The 20,332-nt window shown below is 42.1% G+C and overlaps 1 protein-coding gene across 1 annotated transcript; it reads right to left on the bottom strand.

Annotated features, from left to right (window-relative positions):
• Positions 1-4,046: 4,046 nt before the first annotated feature.
• On the bottom strand, positions 4,047-11,642 carry TMED7 (transmembrane p24 trafficking protein 7). Its single transcript, XM_032097184.1, has 3 exons — positions 11,371-11,642; positions 8,859-9,104; positions 4,047-6,946 (listed from the first exon to the last, which is right to left on the bottom strand). Exons 1-3 carry the CDS (start codon positions 11,536-11,538, stop codon positions 6,710-6,712), a joined length of 651 nt encoding a protein of 216 aa, XP_031953075.1. The 5' UTR covers positions 11,539-11,642; the 3' UTR covers positions 4,047-6,709.
• Between the last annotated feature and the right edge of the window lie 8,690 nt (positions 11,643-20,332).

The raw sequence follows: 20,332 nt of genomic DNA, 5'->3' as shown, positions 1-20,332 counted from the left end.
GTTTGTATTCACCAAGCAGGGATCTCCTTACTACAATGCAGTGTTCGGTCCGCCAGTAAGTGGAAATGAAAGGCAGAGATGTAGTTTCTGCAGTGACTTCAGACGTTGAAATTCTCATATTACAGCAAGACACTCCAAGACTGTCATTTCTGAATACCTTCCAATGCAGAACCTGGTTGCTATCACCCATGGGCAGTGGTTTTCTTTATGCATTTGTAAAGATGATGTGTTACCAATGAGCCTGTTAGCGCTCCCTGCTCTAAATCAGTCATCCTTCCCTGTATAGAGCTTTACCTCTATGACTGCCAGAAGTTCAATATTTCTATTTAACTTTTGTACTTAATCGGATTCTTTTATCATGCACTAGTGTCAGGATTTATGGTGAGAAAGTTCAGTCCTATAGAGATGAGCTGAAGGTAGGCAGCAACGTTTCTGTCTTGGCATTCATGGAGCACATTAATTTACACTTTCAGACATGTGCCATTCATCCTGTATCTTTATTGCTGTGCATTCAGTGTACTTCCAAAAAAGTGCATCAGTAAAATCACTGCTTCCAGTGAAGTGCTCAGAAGCAATCCTAGTTTATAGCAGTTCTGCTTCCACACAAAGTCATGAGAAAATATTATGGAAAGGAAAGAGATGTCCTGAGCCCAATCCTACAGAGTAATACAGATTCCCAGGAGACCCACAAGCGTTTTCCTCTGCTGTTAACTGCACTGGGTGCAGGACTCTTGGCTGCAGGAGGCCCAACTTTCACCTCTTGGGGTTTTGGGGTATAAGTAAGGGGAAGTTTTGAGTATTCTTGCAGGAAAGTATAGTAACTTGGAGGAAAGAAATGTTTTAGACATCCTGTCATGTGCTCTGTTCTAATGTATTGTAGATCCTGACAGTCTATAACTGAAATTAAACTGCAGTATTTAGACTGACAAATGCCATATATTTTGCCTGAAAGCATTATTTTCCAATGTTTTTTTGAAGATCTTAATTGCATTTTGAAATTCAAGCAATTTCTTTCTAAGGTGAGAGTTGCAAGAGCGTGAAAATTCCATTTGCTGCACAATTTCACCTAATGAGGTGTAGTCACTAGGGGTTTGGCCTAGGGATTTGTGCAAGTCATGAAATATGGACTCATTTTCTGCTCCGTGAATTTTTGGATTCTGGGGGCTTTTGATCCAGAGAAGAGCAAGTGTGGTGTGGTAATAAGTGAGCTCTTAAATGTCTTAGGCATCTCTGTGAGTGAAAGGGACATGCAGAATTGGTGGGCAGCTGACTACCTTAAGTCAGTAGCTCGGGACAGTCCCTGACACAGAAATGCAGTCACTGGGGATTTGTATCACTGGATTAACGGCTCGTTTTAGGCGAGGCAGAGTATTTCATAGGTGACAGCACCTCCTGGTTGTTACCATCCTCTATCCTTCACATTCCCTCCCCGTAGCAGCCACCTGTTCTTCCATCTTTCGCCCACCATTTGACACATCTTTCTTCTAAGTTCCCCCAGGGCAATTTTCATTGAATTCCTCACTACATGTGTGCCAATATGCATCAAGAAGAGTTGATTCTGGTGTGATTTTCAGCTGCTATTTGTAGATTGTGCAGTGAACCTGTACTGGGGGCAGCAGCCACCAAAAGCTACCAGCATCCCAGGAGAGGGAGCACCTCTTGTCCATAGGGAGCAAGCTGGACACTCCTCAAGCCTCATAAACCCAGCACAGAGCCCAGAAATGGGCTCCTTTCTCTGCTTTGTCCCATCTGTCCTCTCCCTTCTTTTTGTCATTTCTTACTCCCTAACTCCTCCTCCTTCTTTCCCCTCTCTTCTGCCTCTTTTACCCCCTCTTTCTGTCCCTGTTGAGTTACTTTCTTGACACCTAGTGGTATTGTGTTCTCCAAACACGAGAGCAAAAAACAGTGCTGTGCCAAAAAAGCTTGACTCGTATCAATGTTAACCTTCCCAACCCCTTTTTCCTCATGTTTGATTTCTTCCAGGAAGAAAATGCTTCCCTTTGGTTCTTCATATACTTTCTTTCTGGTAATTTGTATTCATTTACAGTAAGGTCTGAACAAATCTGCTGTCCTTGGTGCTAGGAAAATCCCTGTACATAAATTTAGGACAGAATGTCCTATCCCTATAGGGATATAGATACCATCCCTAACATAAAGGTTCATCCTTAAGCCAGGAATACCCCATCAAGCAGAGGCCTCTCAAAGGTGCAGCTGCTAAAGGACCATATGCTGTTACATACTGTCTGCAGGAGGTCACTGCATCCTTCTGGGGGAAACACACCAAAAAATACATTCAGCTATGGAATGTGCACCTGAACAGTGCAGGCTATTGAAGGGATGGCATCCTGCTGTATTGCCTCTCATGTGCTATATTCTGAGCTGGACAGTATCTCACAGTGAGACTCAGATCACAAAAAGGAGAAGTTCTGTTCAATGGCCTCTACTGATACCCAAACACACAATGATCAGCAGTGAAATTAAGGAACATGGTATTCCTCTCAGGATTAGTTTCTGCACTCTGGTAAAACCACAGTTCAGATGACTCACTTGAGGACTTTCCATCCTGAACACAGGAGGCTGGCAACAAAACTACAGCATAACTCATGTCACTCCCTTTCCTGTTAGTTCACCAGCAAAACAGCCTGTAATAAGAAACATAAAACATGGACACACAAGGCCATCCACTTGCTTAAAAGTGTGTTGCACACAACAGATGCTGGCAGGCCACTTGGACATGTATGTTGGTTCCTGTCAGCAGGTGGGGGAGAAGGTATGAGTGAGCCAAATCAATCTGCTTAGAAGTGTTGTGAAGTAACCACCTTAAGTTTACATAACATCTTGCCCTGTGGAGTGCAACATGGACTTTTTAATACAAATAATGAACCTTTTGAGAGCTACCACTGTCAAGAGTTTTTACTAAGCTAAGCTGAGTCACCACTTCCCCACATGTCTCACAACACTTAACTTGATCTAAATTGGTAGCACCCTCAGTACGCACAGAGCATAACCTTGCTTTTCTGGAACTTGATTCTGCAAGTCAAGGGGAAGAATGTGAGAGAAAGACTTTGCATCCATCTCATTTAGGGCCTGTGTTAAACTCTTGGCTCCCTCTCGCCCCTGAAGGGGGTGGTTATGGTATCACTGCTGTACTTGTGCTCTCTGGTAGCCTGGCAGTCCGGGAATTGTTTAAATTTGTGGTGGTCTAGAGCACATTTCTACCTCCTCCTTGATAAAAGCCTTCATCATCATGATGCATGTCACTTGATCCACTGACTCATTTATTCACTTTGTCTTTTTTTTTTGGTAGGATTATCAGCTTTCAGCAGAAAAGCACTTCAGACCACAACTTAAGTTACTTTAAATCATGGGTGCCATGCACCCGAAAAAGCCCCAGACAACTACTTGACCATAACAGCAACACATCACTGACAGAGCACTTACCCACTTCTAGACAAAAGCTTTTCTTAATCCAACTCCTGTATAAATAGTCTTGAAATTTTCTGAATATACAGCAACTGACTTAGGAGTAATTTTGGAAGGTGTCCACACAAAACAATGATGCCTACCATACCTATTCTTTAAACCTAAGCCACGCAATATAAAGTACCTCATATCACACAATTAGTTACTGCTTATTTGAAGTTCAAAACTCATAATTGGACAACACTAATTGAAGGCACCTTTCCAGTTCCCCCCATAACTTTGTATTTGCAGAATTAATGTGAAAGGATGCAGTAGATCCCAAATAATTTCTGGCATCTGCAGTTGAATTCTGCTCCAACATGAAGAGATTTATGATTATGACTGCCTGCATTAGTGACGTGCTGAGCAAAGAGCCAGTAACCACACTGCCTTGCTAAGCACGGCTGATTACGAACAGCAGTGAACCTTTGTGATGTACAGCAACAGAAGTAATGATCAAGTGTCAGGGGGTAGATTAACCGTAGTATGTTAGAACACAAATTGACTACTCAAATTATGATGCAAAGCTTTTTTGAAGAATAATGTTTCCCAAAACCATATGCAAACAAAACAATCAGACCACATTCATATATTAATTTTTTATTTTCCCATACAATATTCACAGGGTCTGCTTTTTGTCTTATTCAAACTAAATTTTTCCCCCCATGCCCTCAAACTAAAGAACCGACGTTTCAGGACACAAAAAGAAGTCTTGTAAACATAAAACATCCAACGCATAGCTGAAACCCAGAGCATTTAGCTATTAAAAACACAGTTATATCCCCTTTAACGCAGGGTGTTTTCTTGTGTATCACACCATTAACCAAACTGCTCATATACTAAAAAGGTGCAGCTTTAACCAAAGGTCACAATGCACTTCTTCACCCACTGCGTGTTAGCATGTGTTTTATTATATTCTATTTAGTCAGTTATTTTAAAAACTATATACAGCTATGTTTAAATGTGTATTTGTGCCATGTTTTTAACAACACAAAAAAAAAGGCATTGTTAAGCTGGTGCTGCATATTAGGCAGCAGGATGCCAGAGCATTGGTTCAGACACCTAACTTCAATGGAAAAGTCAAGTGTGCTAAACCTCTGCAGTGGGACTAATATTGAACAGTCCACTTCCCACATTCAAACATTATGAAAGATAAAGAGACATGCGATAGCTGATCATCATCAGTTTTATAGCACTATTTACCAATTTTGCCAGCACACAGAACAAATCAGTGGAAAAAAACCCCAACACAATTCAAGCCTTAAAACAAATGCCTTTGATGTGATTAAAGATACATAACTAATATTCAAACTCCAGAGATAGTGAACACTAGCAAACTAATCATGTTTTGACACTTGAACCAAAAGTGTACCACTTGCTTCATTATTGTGTGCAATGCAGCACAAAAAGTACTAGACGTCAGTTGCTGAAACACAAGAAGAAAGCATAGAGGTACAATCAAGAATGTTGTGTGCAGGCACAGATTTGTATCGCAAGACAAAAGCAAACTCTTTTGTTTTCTCGTATTAGTGGGTCTAACTATTTCTGGGGAACCTGCATCACGAAACGAGACTGCAGTATTCAAAATTCAGTACAGGACAGCAAAACTTTACATCCTGAATTTTACTTAATAGATTTTTAATACCTCCATGACTTTCTAAATAATCTTTGAGCTGTCTGATGTTTTCCTTCAGTTTCCAAAAGAGCAGTCATTCAGTCCACAACAGAGTAGGGACACTTTTATTTTTTTCTGCCATGACATGATTTTAAAATCAAGTCATCTTAGATCAATTCTTCAGACTGCTCAAGTGTCACCTGAACATGTAATTTCAAATTTTTACTAGAAATAATATAAGCAATTAATAAGGGTGTAGCACTCTTTCTCTGCTTGACGAGCACTTGTACAAGAAGCATCTTTTGATTTAGCTAGTAATACATCACAAATTTTTCACTTTAATTTTGTGTGCATTTAAGAATTGGTCAGCCTACTTTTTCTTTCAGAGCCATTTGAAGGAGTTTAGCCTAACTATGACCAGCCCAATTCAAGCTATGGGCATGTACATATATTTACTACCTTCCACAACTAAATAAAACAGAACTTTACAGTACGTAAGCTACTGAAGACATGAGCAGTGAAAACAATGCAACTCTAATAACTCTACCAAAAATATAACCTGAAATATTTAAAACATTTCCTGACCACTAACAAAATAGAGTGGCAATTAGATGCACAAGGCCGTCATGTCTCAGTGCACCACACAGAGGAATATTTACAGCACTTGTGCAATAGTATCAATATAAAATTGCCCTCTTACTAGGAAAACAATTTAGTAAAAAGCTTTGTACGTGCCTAACACATAATATAACCTCAACCAGTGCTGGTGCTGTGCTGCTTAACAAACCAAGCTACTTCTGGTCTTAAATCCAAAAGGCAGCAGCAGCATATGTGAGTACTGCACAGTTTCAATGACAAAGTTACAAGACTCCCTATTCTACTGCATGTTTTTTACATTAACTTGGAAGTTTGGATTTCCTTCGTATGCAGAAGTGGATTTCCTGAGTAGTCTCAGCTTACAATTTCTTCAGTAAAACAAACGTAGCAAAAGAGAAAATGTATTTATTTTAATACAGAAGAAATGTATGTTTAAGCAATCATAATGAAGTATAAAATTCAGCAAATTCTGAAGATGAAGACTTTCCAGGCTGATGAAGAAAGTGAACCACAATGTAGTGCCAAGCTTTCAACAATTTTACAAATAAGCAAGGGGTGTGATTGCATTTTTTTAAAACAGCAAAATCAAATCAGTGCACTACAGTTAATCACATTTTCATTTTTATAATCCAAGATATTCAGCCTGAAAATTAAAATCAAATGAGATTTCCATATATATCATCTCTCATATCAGACACTAGACTGTTGGGTTATTTTAAAGTGTTACACTGCAGATGACTAATTGTACTGGTAAAAATCATACTTGGATTGGATTAGTATCAGTAGAAATAAAGAGAGACTAGACACTGACAGATATTTTAATATAGGAATTGAAACACTTAAGTGCCAAAGGATCCTTAAAAATATTTCAAATTATGCGTCCCTTTCATAATGTTTTCTGTCTGTTTTGTGATTTTTAAGAGATGAGGAGTATACACATTTGAATGTTGCATATATTCAGACCTCTGTACCTACAGTTAGTTGGAGAACTGCTAATCTTAGTGAGTAACACACCTGAAACATTACCGCCACTGGTTACGATCCAACACGCGTTGTCGTGGTTCTTTTATCCGAGAAGAAGCTTTTAAGGAGAAACACCTGCCCGATACTAACAACAAGAAGAATGATTGCTTCCCCTATTGACCAGTAGGCCACCCTTGTGTTTAAATCCTCTGCTCTGCTGCGGCCCTGTGCTTCCCTCAAGCGGAAGTGAGTCTGATAATCAATGACAGACTTCAAAGCTTCATGAATTGAAACACACGCAGACTCCATCTGCAGAAACAAACAAATACACAACACAGAATTAAGAACACTTCTAGTGGTTTTGTGCTTTGGTATTTAAAATGAGGAGTCATGTGACTTTGCAAGCTAAGAATTAACTCAGACAAATGTCAGACTGAAATAGTGTAAATACAGTAAAATTTACTGATCAAACTTTACACACAAAAATGTGGTGTTGTTAAATACAGAAGCAGATAAAACCACAGATCTAATAAAAAGTAAAGAGCTCTGAGAATTAATGAAAAAATTCTAAATTAATATTTGGATTCAAAATGAACATCAGAGACATTTCTGAAATGTCAGTGATCCTCCAGCTGTTAATTCCACAGGAAAACAAGCAGTTGCTTAGAATACTAATATGCATACAGCATATATTAAATGCTTCTGTTTCACAAATATGACGTTCTTCATTGCTTCATTCTCACTCAAGTTGTACAATGTCTGTTCTGTTGTCAAGAGACCATTCTCTTAGTCATGTATACAAGAAGTGGTTAGGGAAGGGACAATTGCTATCCTTCAGTGCTCCTGAACACTCAGTACCATACTCATATAAAAATACTTAGAAACTTGCCCAATTTCATCGTAATTTTTCATTTTAAAAAAGCATTATTGGTTTTCCAAGCCCTAGGTCATTTTTATATAAATTTCTTGCACTTTCACTTTATCTTCTGTAAGGAAAAGTACTCCTCACCGTGTTTTGATCACCAAGAGATTAGTCAATACATCTTCAATAGACTTATTTTCTACTAACAATTTTAGGTTTCTCTTTAATGGCTTAACATGAGTACTTCCTGAAGATCGAACAGCACAAATTATCATAAAAGGAAAGGTCTAACACCCTTATAGGGCCGCTCTCAGTCACTTATATTTGTGTCTCACCATATCTTCAAGTTGATGACTTTCAAGACACACGTCTGAACAAGTCTAAGGTAATCTGCTCAACAAAATTCAGAAAGAGTTTTCCCAAACTAAGTTTTGCTGTTGGTAAAATGTAGAAACAACCTGATCTGCACAAGGGATTTAAACAAGGTCACACTGGTTTTAGGGATTTACCTTGAACTACTCCCATGAAAGGCTGCCCAAATTTGGTCATGCCACAAGCCTGACCAGAACTGCACAAAGAACCTCCTTACCAGAGAAGCAAGGAAAAGAAATTAAGAGATACAGTATCAAGAATCTGAACACAAAATATAGCACTGCAGGAATTCATTAAACGTTCCAAAGGAAGTTTTAATGTATTTAGATTGTGTAGAGGTGGTACATAACTGTAAAATCCTGAAAATATAGTAACAGTGATGCTCCGACACTTTGTAGACTTAAAAAAAACAAATATGTAGAAGCCAGATGAATACAACTGACATTATTAATTTATTTTGCTAGAATTTTCTTCTCCATTTAAAAAACAGTAGTTAAATGAGTCCTCCTCCTAAAAAAAGACTCTCCTGTTTTAAATATAGAAACAATCCCCAGAGTTTCTCCAGAGCCTGGAAATTTTTTTAAACCCTATTCCACCAATATTTAGTTTGCAAATTCCACACATCAAGAGGGACACTGCTGAGGCATTACAAGGAAGTTTCCTTAGAAACTTCAGAAAAACCCCACCAACCAAACAGAAAACAATCAAAAGAACTCCCCAGAAACCACCCAAACAAGAAGACCCCAAACAACAGTGGCCTTATGTTTCTGAACTAATTTCCTCTTAAACATTCGATGATTGCTTCTCAGCTGTTTTGTGTTCTACAAATCCTATCATTACAAAGAAAGCCTATTTGTAGTAATTTAGAGTACTTTAAAAGCTTCAATTAATTTATTTTCAAAAGTGACATAGATAACAAATGCAGCTGAACTTGAAGAAAAAAATGCCTTCACCTAACAACTTTTGTCAGATACAACAGCATTTTACCTGGGTAAGTGCAGTTACTCTGTTCTCACTAGGAAACAGTGGTGGATCTTCTCCAACTTGGAAATCAAAGTACACAGTTTTGTGTGTGAAAGTAGAGAACTCATTGCTGAAGCAGAACTTGTATGTTCCATTTCTGGATGCAGTAAATGTGAAACTATCATATTGTTTCTTCATCTCTTTGTACAGTACAATGCCATCAGGATCTTCCAACCGACAGTCAACATCATAATGACCTCCAGTGATCACCTGGAAACAAAAACCAAGAAATTGTCTCTTTAAAAAAATGGACATTGATATATTTCTTCTAAGAAGTATGCTGTCAGGTGGAACTGCAAAGCTTTTTGCTTTGATAAGTGTTTTAAAATATAATGCATTCATTTGAATAAGAATCTTTCAAAGCAAGTCTGCAAAATTATATTCCCATGGACAACACACAGAAGATAATTTAAAATGCTTTAAATTCAGCATATGCAATGTCAACTGTATTTTCAAACCCTTTAGGAGACCAATTTCAGTTACTTTGTTATTAATAACTGTACAACAGCAAAGGCTACAGTAGATGAAACTCCACGGGACAGCAAAGACATGACTGTAATGAGTCTGACATTTGTATACACAAGTCCTTCGTGGAACTGATTCATCCAGCTGAGACTGTGAACATGCAGCAAAATACTTCCTTCCTGTGTGGCCAGAAGAGTGTAACTGCCCTACTGTATCAGCTGGGTTAGGCTGCAGGAATGGTGTTTGACCTGTAGAACAGGAATTCCAATCTGTCCAGTTTCCCTATCTGCTTCTAACAACAGAGCAAGACTCTGGGAGACCTGTCGCCTCCCTCCTGCAGTTACACACGGGAGTTCTTCCAAAAACCAGCACAACCGGATAATGCCTGCAACTGACTCAAAACTTCACTATTGTCCCAAAGGGGTTTTTGAGGCTTTGATTACTGTTGGTCTACAGTGTATTACAACCTGGATTCTACAGGAAGACTGATCAGGAGTTTAGGTGTCCACAAGGTGGTATTCTGATGACTCTTACATAGCAGTCTTACACTTTATCCTTGCTGCAAATTTTTTACTTTTTAGATAAAGCACGCTGAAGGAGGAAGAGACTTATTTCATATGCGTGCAGAAATCACTGAAATATTTTAGTATCTGTATCTGCACTTCAGTCCAAATGGCTCATCAGTTTACTGAAGTACCAGATTATTAAAATGATGACGTCAGTGGTAAAACTGAAATAACAGCAGACTGGAACAGCAGCTCCTCCACAAAGGCAAAGTTTTACAAGTATCCAATTGGCAAGCAATAACACAGCTCTTCATTTTTAAAATACAATCTACAATTTGATAAGGGTGTGCTTTTTACCAATTACATGGGAGTCACTTGCATTCAGCTGCACAGACACCCTGAAAATGTCGATTTACATAGAGGCAGTAAAGATTGGCCAGGGCTTTGAAGTTCCCGTAGGATTCCTTCCACAGAACTTGCTGTACCTTGTGTCAGCCCTTGAGACATACTGCCAAAGGACATTCACACAGCACTTCAGCCTGCCAGTGGCTGGTCAAATCCAGACTTTTCTTTTAGCAGTGCTAACCCTGTTCTGGTCACCAGTAAAAGTGGCAACAGCAGGCTTATCTGTCCAGTGATTCCCACTTCAAAACTGCAGAGGAAAGTACTATACAGAAAAGACTTTATAGAAGAAACAGTCAAGGACAAGAAATATTTGGGTAGGGAAAAAGATATCCAGGACCAAGAACATAGAGGACATAGTAACATCGTAATATTTGGCAGCAACATTCCCCAAATATACTTTGATGGGACAGCAGCCGAGAAACTAGAAAGCACAGGACTTCAGGAAGAAAAGTCAGCCCAAAAAAGTCACAGAGTCCTTTCAAAAGCCCCCAAAAAGTCATCAGGGATGACTTTTGTCTCATGCTGCTGCATACTGCCACTGACTTCATCTACTGAAGTGACAGACTGAAAGGTTCCAACCCCACTAATACACTCAGAGGCACCAAAACAGTGATGCTGTACTGCATGCTTGTCCTATCACCCTTTCACTGTTTAGTATGTAACCCAAATCTGAATTGTACTCTGGAATACTAAACATTAGCTCTTAAGATATACTATGCTCATCCTGGCGATGCTTCACAAACCACAAGGAAACTACGTCTCCGGCACCTTGTTGGTCAGGTGTGCTTTAGGTATTCTCTGCGCTGTTCAGGTGGGGCACTACATGGCAGCGACCAGGGCACAGACACTGCCAGTTTGCAGTGCCCCACTCAGCCCTGCACTACACGGAAGCCTCCCAGCCGCTCCCGCAGTTTTCCTTAGTCCAGCTGGAAACCCCTCATTGGATCCAGCCGCTGCTCCGGTGCCAGGCGCTGCTCCCAAATACTCCCTAAAGAAAGGGAGGTGAGGGAGAGCTCCCCGGCAGCGGCCTGGGCTCGGGGCCGCGGCCCAGCCCGGCCAGCGCGAGGCCACGCCCGGGGCGGCTCCCCCCGCCCGGGTACCTGGAACTCGAGGGTGCACTTGGTGCCCTGGGCGATCTCCTCGTAGAAGCACTGCTTGGCGTTGTCGGGCAGCTCGAACGTGATCTCGGAGGCCCGCGCCGCGCAGGCCGCCAGCGCCCACACCAGCAGCAAGGGCGGCAGCGGCCCCCGGGATGTCCGCGGCGGCATCACCCGGCGCGGGGAGAGGCGAGGAGGGCGCGGAGCGGCTCGGGGCGGCGGGGGCTGCGGGGCTGAGGGCGCTGCGGGCGGGACGCGGCGTGGCCGAGGGGACGGGCAGCAGCAGCCGGAAGCGCCCGCGCGGCGGCAGCGCCTTCCCGGAGCGCTTCCGGGACGTGTGACCGGCGGGGAAGGGGGCGGTGAGGGGGCGGGCTCCGGCGGGCACGGTCTCGGCTTTCCCCCTGTCCTGTCGCCGACGGGAGGTTGGGTGTTCGCTCAGCGCCACTGCCCGCGGTTCAGTGTTGGGAGGGTCCGTCTGAGCGCTAGGCCCTAAAGCTGGAAATGGCGGGCTGCTGTGGCCGAGAGCACGCGAGAAGCGACCTCCGAGAAGCAGGACACACAGGGAGGAATCTGGAGAGTTCGGCTTCGCAGGTCCTTAAATGTTCATTGCAGAGATTGAATAAGATGAATGAATAAACAGATATATAAAACATCGATCAAAATGCTCACTCTGACTGCAGGAGTGTCGGCCTTCAAGATCTATCCCAGTAAATGCAGTCATGGGAGTCATACAGGGTTAAGGGTTGGAAGGGACCTTAAGGATCAGCGAGTCCCAGCCCACCTGCCGTGGGCAGGGACACTTCCCACTAGACCAGGTTGCTCAGGGCCCCCATCTAACCTGGCCTTGAACACTGCCAGGTTTGGGGTATCCCCAACCTCACTGGACAACCTGTTCCAGTGTCTCACCACCCTCACAGTAAAGAATTTTTTCCTCATGTCTAACCTAGGTTTCCCCTCTTTCAGTTTGTACCCATTACTCTTTGTCCTGTCACTACAGTTCCTGATCAAGAGTCCCTCTCCAGGTTCCCTGCAGGCCCCTGCAGATACTGCAAGGTTGCCATGAGGTCTCCATGCAACCTCCCCTTCTCCAGGCTGAAGAGCCCCAACTCTCTCAGCCTTTCTCACTTATTTTTACAAACTCAAAAAAAGAAATCAAAGATGTCCTCCATTCTTATTATGTTAAGTTCTGTGGCAAATCAGGCAAAGTAGGAAAAGGAAAACTCAGCTCAAACCTCCCAGGCAGGAGCACGAGCTTGTAATGCAGTGGGTCTGGTCACCCATTTTGCTCCTCCGGAAGGAGGGCTGAACCTGCATGAAGTACCTCCTGCCAAAAGAGGCACCACACTGGGGTGCTGCTGCATAATCCTCTAGCCTTGAAGAGACAAGTCATGCACTAGCTTGTGAAACGTGTGATTTTCGTCCTCAGCACTGTGTAAGAAACCTGGGCATCAGTTTGAGGACTGTGGGTTTCACAGGACCGAGGTACCCAAAATTCGTATGTTGGAGGCTCTGGTAGATTTGCAGGTGTGGATTAAAGTGAGATGGCAGATGCTTTACCAAGTAACACACCTCCCCCCCCAGCAGCTGAGGCAGACATTATCCATCTACAATTAATCCTCATCCATACAATTAATCAGACACTTGCTGTTTTCATTTAAACACACTGTTTTATGTTAGATGGCATTTAAGTGTTGGCTGATAGCTGAGACAGCTCAAAAGCAGATTATATATCTGGGCCATAAAGATGCAGCTCCAGCCATTTTACTGAAACCAGTGACTACAGGCTTGTAAGAACTTTATCACCTAATCATCTTCTCCTTCATGTGGCAAGAAATACATTTCAGGAGGACTTAATCTGTGATTTTTCACAGGAACTGTAGTGATCATGTACAACTTACAGTTTCCTAGTTCATTCTTTCCAGCTGTTTTCTTAAAGTTTCCCTAAATGGGCAAAATGAAGCTTACCTAAGAAATGACAATTGGAAACCTATCACCAAATAATCAGACAAGAAAACAGAAGGCTAAAAATACAGAGCAGGCAAGAAAGAAGTCTGGTGACACCTGCAGAATAAGCAAAAACCCAGAAGATATCCCAATCCCCAAAATAAATCAGCAAGAACAGATGAAATGACATCCTTTTCTTTTTGGAGGGGGGTCAGAGAGTATAATGCATCAACTAAGTGAAGAAGGCAAACTGCTTGCAGGAAGCTCTCAAGCCTGGTCCTCTTTAGTGACTAAGGACCACCAACAAGCAGAGATGTCAGCACTAACTGCATAGCATCAACTCCATTGTATTGTGTGCTTGTAGCTCATCTGGTGTGGATTTGATAAGGATTAATTGTTTTATATATGTAGCAATCATGATAGTAACTGAGAACTAGCTACTAGCAATATGAACTGCTTATGAATTTCAGTAATTCTTTTGCAGCTTGAAACTGAAAGAAGTTAAATAAATATAATAAGTTCAAGAAATCTATTTTAGAGGGAGTCATAGGAAGAGTTTTCTTTTCCTACTAGACAATCTGTTTAAGCACCTCAAACCAAGGAGACTTGGTTTGAGGTGCTCTCAGCATAGTTCTTGCCTGAGAAAAATCTTTATGATTTTTTTTCTCTATTATGACAGAATATTTGCAAGCAGAAGTCAGTATTACAACTTCCCCCATACATGTATACATAGACAATTGACTTTATTAATGATCCTTTTTACCTTATGTGCAAAGTCAAAGACTAGAAAAAAAGCAAGGATTCATTTTATTTTTACATTGGTTTGACTTGTAAATGTATGTTACCACTTTCTGTCTGTGGAAAATTAAAATTGTCCAAGGCATGTGTGTCTTGTGCAGACAGTTAAAACATGCTCTTCTGAAGACTGCTAGTGAACCGTAGTTGTACAAGCAGTTCTCGTTCCTTCAAAAACACGTGGAAGCTACTGCAGAAAAACCAAAGAAATCTGCAAAATACAGGATATTCAGGTGTTTGTGTTTCTTCTCTGCTTTGTAGCTGAAACAAGTTTCTAATCTTTTCTCCTGAGGTAGTTACAGACCTTTTACCTGTGTTAGAGGTTGTAGATATGGATGCAATTGCAGACTTATAAAATAAGGTCTTATGACTGAAATAATATTTCCTGGTTTTAAATAGTAAAACATAAAAACCCCTGTTCTTCACCTTTACAGTCCTTTAATATCTTTCCAGAAATCTGATTGTGTGTTACAGTTAAAAAAATCCACTTTATAATTTTAATTTTGTTCTCATTTAAAGCACATTCCACAGTATGCTTTATGTTGCTACTCAGACTACATAAAATGGTAAAGTTTCCCCATTTTAAGTACCTCAGCTTTAAAAGCCTTTGCTGTGGTCTTGCTTTGGCAGATTTTATATAAAGAATAGACCTTGATATCAAGATATTAATTCCTCTTCCCAATATAGTGCTTAATTTTGGATAGGCTAAAATTACTGAAATAAACCAGACAGGCTAAAATACAAATTAATCTTTCTTTTCACTGTCCTTCGTACTTTAAAAAGCAGCCTTGAATAATGCTGGCACCTGCAAAAAACACTTGAAGGACAGTCAAGTATACTAACACATTTTCTTCACACCGTTTCAGTGTGATTTGTGCAGAGTCATGCTGTGGAGGAAAAAATCACCAGACCTTAAAGCTGCTTGAATTTATCCTTTTTTTCAAGGTTCAGTGCATTTTCTAACCTCTGTTGTCATGTTTTCAAAACTGCAGTGAACATGAAACGAGCTTGTTTGAGTCTAAAAAGTCAGTGCGCTACTGTCTACACTCATGTTAGTTGATTACACAAAAACCCAAACACCTTCAAAATAATAGACCAAGAAAATAACACATTCAAGTAAATGTTTTAGATGAAAACCAAATTTAGGTGCACCCAAACTTAAGCATTTACTGTATTTCCACAGGTATAGCTTCTCAGACGAACAGGCTGCTCAGTGCAAGGAGTTGGAAGAAGGGAGATTGTTGGGAAAGTTGTGACCCCTGTTACCATCTGAAGTACCCCACATGCACTCTTGCAGAGTCCTGAGTCTTACTAACAAGAACAGCTTGTGAACCCGTATTCGTATAAACACAGTCCTTGGATTTTCAAAGATATATTTGTACGTAAGAAGGTCGAATGGATTAGAATTTGTTTCAAAATGTCCGTTCCATGGTGGGTTTTTGTTTGTTTGTTTGTTTCTTGCTTTCTTTCTTTTCAGACAAGGTAGGGGACTCAACATAATTGCAAATGTTGTAAAAAGTTTTTACTTACCGGCCCGAGGCGAGACCTGCAGATACTCGGACTGCTGCTCATTCTGTAACACACAAGAGGGAGCTCTTGGTCACCACAACCTTCATAGAGCCATAGAATCATGGAATGGTTTGGGTTGAAAAGCACGTTTGAAGGTCATCTAGTCCATGCCCCTGCAATGACCAGGCACATCCTCAATTAAATCAGTTGCTCAGAGCCCCATCCGGCCTGACCTTGAGTCTTTCCAGGGGTGGGGCACTTCACGCTTTGCTGGACAAGCTGTGCCAGTGTTTGACCACCCTCATTGTAAAATTCTTCTTTCTTAAATACAGTCTAAACCTACCCTCTTTTGGTTTAAAATCACTACTCCTCTAGTTCCCTCTTCTCAGTTTTTGTTCAAAGTATTTTCTGTACGTAAGGTTTTCATCCTTTCAAATTAACTCTTTTCCTTTTCTTTTTAATTCAGTGATAAATGGATATCAAAATTTTTAAAAAATTAAAGTAAAATAGTGGCAATCTTGGCCATACATAAAGTAGGCATGGCTCAACAGAACATAACACTGAAGGCTTACACCTTGGTCTCACAGTGCAGCAGTGAAAGCCGCACATTGCTTTAGGTACCAGGACTCCGTGCGTATAACCTACAGAGATCTCCAGCAGTGAGGCTTACAAGCACCCATCTTCTGAGCAGGGAGGGAGCTGCAAAAGCTGCTTCATGGGAAATGAAGAAATGTTACCCCGTGGGAAATGTCTGACATTTCTCTGTTCTGGCATCTGTGGCAGATGTGACCTGCTCTCAGCAATCTCTGGCTGACATTAACAGTTCCCAGTCCTCTCCAGAGACAGGTGCCTTCTCCAGCCCTGTTGCACAGCATATAGTGCTGGGGGGCGACAGTAGGACCATCCCCAATTATTTTAGTTTCATTAGGACTTGGAGTGCTCAGGGTGTATGAAAGATCAATTCCTGTTAGTCCAAACCTGGAATTCAGTGGATGGTGTGAAGGGGAGGGATCTGGGGAAAGGCTGAAAAACCCTAAGAGACAATGAAAGGCTGGCTGAATTAGATAGGAAGCCCAAAGGATGCCCTGACCAGATTTTAAATGAAGCATTTTAAGATTCCAAAGCACTCCTCCCAGTGGCTCACCTTCTGTTTAGTTTTTTTCTCCCAGTCATGGCTGAATTTTGATAATCCTCTTACACTTTACCTAATGAAAGAAAGACTTGTGTTTTCATATGTGCACTTTTATTCCCTCAGATTTAGGGTACTTATAACATGTTATAAAACATCTGGGATGGAGTTAATTTTCTTCACAGTAGCTAGTATGGTGCTGGGTTTTGGACTTGTCCTGAAAACTGTGTTGATAACTCAGGGTGTTTTTCTTGCTGAGCAGTGTCTATGCAGAGCCAAGGCCTTTTCTGCTTCTCACCCCACCCCAGCAGCAAGTGGGCTGGGATGCACAAGGAGCTAAGAAGGGGATGCAGCTGGGACAGCTGACCCCAGCTGACCAAAGGGATATTCTATACCTTATGACATCATGCTCAGCATATAAAGTTGAGGGAAGATGAAGAAGAAGGAAAAGAGGGAGGTTCATAGAGATGGCATTTGTATTCTTAGGTCACTCGTATGCATGATGAAGCCTGGCTTTCCTGGAGATGGCTGAACACCTGCCTGTCCATGGGAAGGAGTAAATTATTTCTTTGTTTCACTTTGTGTGCATGTGTGGCTTTTGCTTTGCCTATTAAACTGTCTTTATCTCAAGCCATGAGTTTTCTCACTTTTACCCTTCTGATTCTGTCCCTTATCCCACTAGGGGCAAATGGGTGAGCAGCTGTGTGGGGCTGAGCTGCCAGCTGGGATTAAACCATGATAATACTTAATAACTTACTATCTTTACAACTATGTGTAATGGGTCTAATAAAATACATCGTTCTCCCTACAGAAACTGTTTGAAAGTATTTGAAGCAATATTGTGGCTTTATAATAGTGGACACATTTTAAAAGACCAAAACCAATAATAATTGTCTATATTTTATATATTCCTCTTTAAAAAGGGACAGGCAGGGGAAATGAGCAGGACGTGTTGCCTTCTATGTCAATGACAAGCTCGGAGTGCATGGACTTCTGCCTGGGCATGGATGATGGGCCAGGATTAAATGGCAGGGACAGGGGATGTGAGTCATCTATAGGCACATAGGAATTACCTCATGTTCACAGCCCTGGTCCTCATGGGGGACTTCAGCCACCCTATCATCTGTTGGACGGACAACACAGCAGGGTATTAAGCAACCCAGGAGTTTCCTGGAATGCCTCGATGGTAACTTCCTTCTCCAAGTGATAGAGAGGCCAGCAAGGAGAGGTGCTGTGCTGGACCTTGTTCTCACCGAGAAGGTGGGGCTGGTGCAGGATGTGAAGCTCAAGGACAGCCTGGGCTGCAGTGACCATGAAATGGTGGTGTTGAGATCCTTAGGGCAGAGAGGAGGGGGCAAAGCAAGCCCTGGACTTTGGGGGAGCTGTCTTGGCTTAGAGGGATCTGCTTGGTAGACTGCCATGGGATAAAGCCCTGGAGGGAAGAAGACCCCAGGAAAGCTGGTTAATGTCCAAGGATCACCTCTTTCAGGCTCAGGAGCATCCCAATGAAGAGGAAGCCAGGTGAAAACGTTAGGAGGCGTGCACGGGTGAACATGGAGATGCTGGACAGATTCAAACACTTAAAGGAAGCCTACAGAGACTTGGAGCAAGAACAAGCAGCCTGGGAGGAATATAGAGAGATTGTCTGAATACCCAGGATTAGGTTGGAAAAGCTAATAGAGAGAATTAAATCTGACTGGGGACATCAAGGGCAATAAGAAAAGCTTCTATAGGTACACCGGTGATAAAGGAAGACTAGGAAAAATGTGGTGGATATAGGAGACTTGGTTACTCAGGGTATGGAAAAGGCTGAGGTACTCAATGACTTTTTTGCCTCTTTCTTCACCAGTAAGTTCTCCAGTCACACCACCCCAGTTGCAGAAGGTGAAGGCAGGGGTTGAGAGACCCTGAACCACCCACTGTAGGTCAAGTTCAAAAATATCTAAGAAACCTGAAGGACCCAGCAAGATGCTTGTGTGGGTCCTGAGTGAACTGGTGAAGGAAGTAGCTAAGTCACTACCCATCATACTTGAGAAATCATGGCAGTCCAGTGAAAAAGGGGAAACATAATCCATATTTTTTAAAAGGAAGGAAGATCCAGGGAACTACTGGATGGTCAGTCACCTCAGTACCTGGCAAAACCATGGAGCCAAACCTTCTGGAAACTAACTAAGGTGCATGGAAAATACAGAGGTGATTGGTGACAAACTTCACTAAAGGCAAACCATGCCTGACAAATTTTGTGGCCTTCTATCTCAGGATTACAGAGGTAGTGAATGAGGGAGGAGTGACTGGCCTCCTCTACCTGGACTTGTGCAAAATATTTGACACTCACACACAACATCTTTGTCTGTAAAATGGAGAGACATAGATTTTGCATCTGGACCACTCGAAGGATAAGGAGATGTCTGGATGGTTGCACTCAGAGAGTTCCAGTCAACAGCTCAATGTCCAGGTAGAGACTGTTGACGAGTGATGTTCATCAGGGAACCTTGGGACCAGCATTGTTTAACATATTTGTTGGTGACAAGGGACAGTGGGATGGAGTGCACCCTCAGCAGGTTTGCTGACAACACCAGGCTGGGTGGGACAGCTGTCATGGTGCAGGGAAGGGATGCCATCCAGGGGAACCTTGATAGGCTGGAGAGGTTGGACCATGTGAACATCATGAAGTTCAACAAGGCCAGGTGCAGTATCCTGTACCTGTCAGGGCAGTCCCAAGCACACGTACTGGCTGAGTAGGGAATGAATCGAGAGCAGCCCTTGGGTGAAGGTCTTGGGGGGTTATTGGTGGGCAAGAAGCTGGACATGACCCAGCAATGTGTACTTGCAGCCCAGGAAACTAGCCATATCCTGGGCTGCACCAAAAGCAGCATTTCCAGCAGGGAGAGGGAGGTGATTCTGCCCCTCTGCTCTGGTGAGACCCCACCTAGAGCACTGTGTACAGTTCTGGAGTCCTCAGCACAGCACAGGAAATACACGGACTTGTTGGAGCAAGTCCAGACAGGGGCCATGAAGATGATCAGAGGAATGGAGCCCTCTCCTATGATGACATGCTGAGAAAATTAGAGTTGTTCAGCCTGGAGAAGAGGAGGCTCCAAGACAATTTTCTAATGGCCTTCCAGTTTCTAAGAAGGCCTGCAAGAGAGCTGGAGAGGAAATTTTAAAAAGGATATGTAGTGATGGGACAAGAGGGAATGCCTTTAAACTGAAAGGTATGTGTTTAGATTGGATATTGGGAAGAAATTCTTTACTGTGAGGGTGGTGAGACACTGAAACAGATTTCCCAGAGAAGCTGTGGATTCCCCAGCCCTGGAAGTCTTTGAGGCCAGGTTGGATGGGGCTTCAAGGAAGGTTTTGAAAATGGTGCTTAGTGGAAGCGTTTCCTTCCCATGGCAGGGAGGCTAGAACTGGATGATCTTTAATATCCTTTTCAGCTGAAACCATTCTATAATTCAGTTTTTCTTTTCTGCAATATAGCTGAATGGTTCTTCCCCATTCATAGTGACTCCAGCAAAATAATTAGGTCCACTGGGAATCAACTGGAGCTTTGTTTTGTGGCTTTTCTCACTTGTTCTGTATGCTTTG

Source organism: Corvus moneduloides, chromosome Z, assembly GCF_009650955.1.
Source record: "Corvus moneduloides isolate bCorMon1 chromosome Z, bCorMon1.pri, whole genome shotgun sequence".
Lineage (NCBI taxonomy): Eukaryota > Metazoa > Chordata > Aves > Passeriformes > Corvidae > Corvus > Corvus moneduloides.
Note: the sequence above shows the minus strand (reverse complement) of the source record. Positions and strands in the feature narration are given on the sequence as shown.